This window comes from Sciurus carolinensis, chromosome 8 (genome assembly GCF_902686445.1).
Source record: "Sciurus carolinensis chromosome 8, mSciCar1.2, whole genome shotgun sequence".
Lineage (NCBI taxonomy): Eukaryota > Metazoa > Chordata > Mammalia > Rodentia > Sciuridae > Sciurus > Sciurus carolinensis.
This window is the reverse complement of record NC_062220.1, coordinates 21,757,391-21,763,677: the sequence shown is the minus strand read 5'-3', so window position 1 is coordinate 21,763,677 and position 6,287 is coordinate 21,757,391. Positions and strand designations below refer to the sequence as shown.

The 6,287-nt window shown below is 43.9% G+C and overlaps 1 protein-coding gene across 2 annotated transcripts in view; it reads right to left on the bottom strand.

Annotated features, from left to right (window-relative positions):
- Positions 1 to 900: 900 nt before the first annotated feature.
- Chchd3 (coiled-coil-helix-coiled-coil-helix domain containing 3) overlaps positions 901 to 6,287 on the bottom strand; it is a 269,393-nt gene continuing 264,006 nt past the window's right edge. For both annotated transcript variants that reach the window (XM_047562734.1, XM_047562736.1), the window contains one exon: positions 901 to 1,626. In XM_047562734.1, the coding sequence (XP_047418690.1) occupies positions 1,603 to 1,626 (24 nt within the window). In that variant the 3' untranslated portion in view covers positions 901 to 1,602. The remainder of the gene's footprint in view (positions 1,627 to 6,287) is intronic.

Below are 6,287 nucleotides of genomic sequence, written 5' to 3'. Positions count from 1 at the left end.
AATGTATGTGATCAACATTCTGACTCTTAACCATAAGTCTAAACACTAAGTCCTTCCACTAGCCTCTCCATCTTGGTGATAAGGTAGGAGAATTGCAAGTTCAAGGCCAGTCTCAGCAACTTACTGAGATCCTGTCTCAAAATTAAAAATTAAAAGGGCAGGGGGTGTAACTCAGTGGCAGAACACCTGGGTTCAGTTCCCAGTACCACAAGAAAGAAATGGAGGTGTCGTTGGGTAGGTGACTTGGTTGGGCCTCATAGTTGAAAGGTAGTAGAGGCCAGAATCTCAACACAAAAATGCCTTATTCCAAACATGTATTCTTAATTGTGCTAAATTCTCCCCCTAACAAAACAAAAATGAAATAAAAATTCTACAGGACAAAAGACATTAAGGATAGATATCACAGAGCCTCAGAATTTTCTCCTCCTCCTATTTCCTGGAAGGCCTGTCCTATTTAGCTTCCAACACACTCTAATCTAGGGCCAAAGCTCTGATACTCATAGAAAAGGTAGAGTCATAACCACAAGTTCCAATGAAACTGGAAAGAGGGAAACTCTAAAGGTTAACTTTTTAAAATGCGAGTTCATACCTTCGCAGGGTCAGGGGGCCCTAACCAAGGTCATCTAATCTGTTTCGCGCCCCAGGCACCGTGCCTTCAGTCATCCCCCAAAAGGAAGGCGCACGCAGTTTGTAAAGATCTTACTGGAGTCTTCCTACCCAGAGGCAAGCTGTTAGTCACCGCTTGCCCGTCTGTGGTCCGGTAATGTGCTTTAGTGCTTTTTTAGAGAAAAGGTACAGCACAAATGCAAATTAGTAACAATATAAATCAACTCAGTTCCCATAGCACACCCATCCGCCTCTGCCAAAGGATGCGGGAGGCCCCGAGCTACCAGGCCAGTCTTTGTCAGAAAATATATTTATTATTGATAGTGAGCAAAGTAAAGTTGTCAGTATTCATGACAGAGGTTGCATAAGCCAGGTGGCCTTTATATTGATAAAAATGCCTTATTTCACTTGTAATCATAAACATTATTCCAGTAAAACGGGACATTTTTTCTCCATTCTGTCTTCTTATTTGCATGATCACCATAATAAGTTAAAATGAAATAACTCCTACATAATCAAAGAAGAAAAGGAAGAGAGTGGAAAGCAACAAGCCTCGGCCTAGACAGTTCCAGACAATTCCACCCAGCACCGCTGCTTTGAGCTCTGGCTCGGATTAGCTGCGCCTCCCCACACCCTCCCGGCTTTGTTAGAGTGGAAGTTCACCAAACGGTGGAGCTTGGTGGCTACAGAAGCATTTTATGGTCAGTGGAAGTTAATTAGAAAGTACAAAAAGGTGGAGAGGGCTGCCTGGTCTTTTATTCATCCTCAGTGGGGTTTAGTAACACTAAGAGCGTCCTCTGACGACTGATCCTTGAGCCAGGCCTTGGGTCTTTCAAACTGTTGCTGATCAAAACATGACATGATTCTGTTGAGTTCATTTTCCGGTCCTTCTCTTTGGTGGTCTTCTCTTTAATTGGGTTATTTTCTTACTAGGAAAAAAAAATGTTCCACCTCTGGAATTAATGTTGAAGGAGTTTGCATGTTTTAAAAGTTGGTTTATCCTCCCTTCTCCAGCATGCTCTGCAAAAAAAAAAAAAAAAAAAAAAGAAAATAAATGAAGAAAGAAAGCTTAAGTTTTACCACCAGAAGGACACCATGAAAATCCAAAAAGGCAGTGAACTATTTAAGATGATTTACATTGCTTTCCAAATATCTACTTCAAAAAGAAAACAAGGCATATGTGAACAAATACAAAACTCATAACCCCTCCAACCATATTTACAACATCCCCGGCTATGTGTCCTGAAATCCTCACGCTCAATGACAGCGCAGTGGTTCAGTGGATTCATGTGGATTCCCTTAGAGACTCGCGGACCCACAGGAAAGCTCCAGGGCTGGTCTATAAACCTGCTGTCAAACTGCACTTAGTTGCCACCAAAGGGTGGCAGAGGTGATACAAAGCTGCCTGGCTGCTGTCAGAGACATTAACTAATACAATGTCAAGTTGAATTTTTAAAAAAGATGAATAAATCGATAAAACATTCTGTGTTATTACTATATCATGGCTTTGTAATAAAACCTGCCTAACCCCACATGGGAGGGCCTTCAGCTGGAGGGTTCCTCAGGCCTGGCAGGGTTGAGGTTTGCACCACACAGGTTCTCTGGCAGTATCTGTATCGGTTCTGTAAGGAGATGCTGTTGGGCTGAATTTCAACACTGCATAAATTTAACACTGCATAAATTAACATAGGAAATTCCCTGAAGAATGAGGGAAAAGCTTTGCAAGTTATAAAAAATTGCTTCCTTCATTTAAGGAACTGCTAACACTTAATCTTAATGTGGAGAGAGAAATTCTTTGCTTCTGCTCATCATTCACGTATTTGGACCCACAGAAACTCCTTTGTAAACAGCTGGGTAAATTATCAAAAGGAGAGAATGGTTCACGAATTAACACTGCTCTTTCCCCAAATCACTCTCTTGATTCCAGCCACTGAAGAACAACTGGCAGCTTCCACACTCAAACAAGAACAGCGCCCCTGGAGACCTGAAATTGTGTGTCAATTCCACTTATTAAAATGATCCTAACCACTTTTCTCAAAATGTTTTGGTTACACAGTAATCTTGTCAACTGATTTCACTTTACAGCTTTCTTGCAGGGGTTAACTATCTCAGCAGCATGTGCTTCCAAGGAAATATGGCAACCTTGAATTATTAAGTAATTATGACAAAGAGAAGAGTCTTTTTTTTTTAAAGATACCACTCAGAATGCTTGTCTCTGGATAAGCTTACCCAGCCAGCATCGCCCAAGATTTCAGACCTAATTAAGCTGGGAATAGACATAGGAAGGTTGACATAAGCAGGGGAAAGTGACATGGGAATGTGTCCTGGGTTAGACATAGCTTCAGCACCTGAGTTGTCACTAAGGAGGGACAGGAAGTCAGAGTGGGAGAGAAAGGAGCTGTGAGGAGGAACAAGACAGAACGAGAGACTGAGAGATGGGAAGAAAAGTCATCTATAAAATAATTTCCAAAGCACAAATCTGGCTTCGCCTGCAGGTCCTGCACTGTTCCTCCCCTGCTGAACACTGGTCCACTCACTTCCTGTTTTCAATGTCTGTCTCTTCCCCAAGTCAGGGCTGCTCTTTGTTCTTCCCGCTTTGGAGGAAACAAGTAAACTTTCCTCTGTATGGATCTGGTTTTAGATCTTCTATGACAAATGCTCTGTGTGATATTCAAATTAAGTTACAAGTAATTAACTGTTTATACAACTTGCTGCAATAACAGACAAAACACAAACATGCTGCAGTTCTAACTCCTGAAGGTTGCGCGCTGGAAAAGAAATACCTATTAAGAAAAATGAAAATCTATTACCATGGTAATATTTCTTCTATTAAACTCAGATTAAAAAAAGAGAACATGTCATAAAGCAAACCATTACTTTCAGAAAGCAGTTTAGAAAAGGATTTCTGTGATGGAAGAGGCTGGGGTAACAAATTTAAAGTTTGCAATTTAGTTTGCTTTGATGTGTCTCCAGATTTGGAGGGCCGCCCCACAGAAGGGTGGCGGATCTATTATGAAATGCCCGTGTGTCATCCTGTGAACAGCAGCCCAGCCGGGAGATTAATAAATGTCATTAGGCGATGATGATAAACAAGGCCCTGGACACAACAGACACAGGTTCCCATGGGCCTCCCTACCACATTCACCTTCTGCATTTCTCTTTGTGCTCTCTGAAGGTGGGTGTTGTGTGCCTCAGAAGCCCCCCCCCTTCCCAATGCAGAGCAGATGCCTGGAAACAGCAGAGATGAACGAGGGAGGGTGTGGCCACACTGTGACTGTGTCACCTTGGCTCAGTGCTCATCCCTTGCTCCTGCCCAGGAATACCAGGAGTAGCTCCTCATGCAGGACCACCTACATTTTCAATGGAACCAAGAGGGGAGAAGAAAACTTCTTCTAGTTTGTTCCTGAGGCCAAGGATGTATTCTAGGATTAGACTACTGCCAGATGGCTTGAAAAGGTAGGTAATGACAGTCCTCATCTCTGAAAGAGGGAGAACACCAACCAGCAAGATCTCTGAAAGGTTGAAGACCTTCAGTGCAGTCCAGGCCAATGGACTCTGGAGTTACACTTCTCAGGTCTTGTGAGCAGTCTCCTGGGGTCTGGTGAAAGTTGAGGCCCCAGGCCTTATGGCTGACCTTCCAAATCAGAATCTCCAGGGAGGCTGGGCATGTGCACCTGAAACAAACTTCCCAGGTCATTGTGAAGTCTACCCACACTGCTGGTCTGATACGACAGGGAAAAGGTCTCTGGGTTTGGAACCAAGAGCAAACTTTGGGTCCCGGCTCTGCTATACCTACGGATCACTTATACTGTGAGTGTGAATTGTGCAAGTGAAAAGAAGAGGCCGGGTGACATGATCTTCAAGTCCTTCTAGCTCCAACAGCCTGGTCTACTAAAACATTAGGTCACACAGGCTCCATCTGAAAACAATCACAAAATACAGCCTGCTCTGGAGCCAGGGTTTCAAGAACCGTGATTTCTAAGCAATGGTTACTATTGTGTTTTTAGGTCTTCATACTCAAACTAAAAAAGGAAATATCTGAACCTTCAGAATAAATTGGCTGGGGTAAAATCTTTCACATGCACTGACCTTGAGTTCTTCTATTTTGGAGATGCCATTTACATTTTAGATAGGGAAGGCCTAGGTGGCACGAGCCTTGGGATGGAGTAACGCCACGTTGAGACGCAGCCTTATGTCTCAGGGTTTTGACCCCACACTCCTCACTGTAGTTAGGTTCCTTTCTGACCTCCCCAAAGAGGAAGGGGCCTTGCCTCAGTTACAAGATGTCCCGTTTGGTGCTTCCTTGAGCTGAGCTGACTGCTATTGATCCACTCCTACTCACCGACTTAAACCTCTACTGTGGTTTCTGGACTCAGGACTACCCCATTTCTGACTGCAAACACCACACTTCTCTCTGATCCTCTCCAGGGGTCTGCACTTACTTCTGGTCCTAGTACGACCTTGGTTCTTCTGATCCTGGCTTCTCACTCCATTTCCAAACTCTCTTGCCTCCCATGGATCCTACCTCATAGGGTAAGAAGCACCACAGTGCAAGCCAGGCCTGGGCTGGCTGGAGGTTGCCCACATTTTCTAATGGAGCTCATCAGCGGCAGGCTGCGTCTTCTAGCAGCATGCAGATGGCTGTTTTCACTTGGCTGATGTTGGAGGAACTGGGAAACTATTTCTACCCACTCCCCATTTGTTCTGCCACCTAGGCTTCTTAAGGGAGCATGAACTCAAGGGAAGAGTAGGTAGCTACGAGCCAGGCAGCCAGCAGAACAGTCATGAGTGCAACTGCTCTTTCGGGTGAAAGTTAAAGGCTGACAGCAAAATCTAAGAGGCCCAGGCAAAAAACTGAAGGTCTTGAAAGTAGGGGTGCTGCTTGTACACAGGCCATGCCGCCTGAGTGTGTCTGTGAACATGCGTGCTTTCGTCCTGCCTCTTGGTCTCATTCATGAAAGGAGACCCAGTCCTAGAATAATGGAGCTGGAAGACCCTCAAGGATCACCTACTTCAAACCCACAATTCACCCTAGAAGAAACTGAAGCTCCAGACACCATAACTAGTTTAGGATGGTAGCAACAGCATTTTCTAATAACTCTACCCTCTGGTGAATGGAGAATGTTTCACGAGAATCCACAAAGCTTTGGTACCTTCCCATCAATAGCAGCAGGGTTGGGGAAAAACTGAAATACTTAGACTCCCATCCCTCAAAGTGGGCCCATTCTGGAGGTAAGTATCAGGCAGTGGGTGTTGCAGGGAGCAGAGCAATGCAGGTTTGGAAGCCAATCTTTTCTACACTCTTCCAGCCTTTTAAAACAGGACTTGGGCCTATTTAGGTCCACTAGTAGATAGATACTATTAGCTCCCCCACCCCATAGTCCCATGGAAGGCAGGAGTAGAAAGAGTGAATGGGAACCTGATTTGAAAGGTAAGACAAGATAATTCAATCTTGGGGAGCTTAAGAGAGTTACAGGGCTAAGCAGAAACAAGAAATAAAAGACACAGAAGTCTCTGTCAATCGATGTTCTTCCCCATAAATGGCATATCTTAGCTAACCGGTAGCTTTTAAGTCTTAGAATTAATAATTAGAGCAATTTAAAATCTCTTTACCCTTATGAAGAACACATAACTTAATATACTGGAAATAACAGTCTAAATGTCTCATGTCAACCCATGAG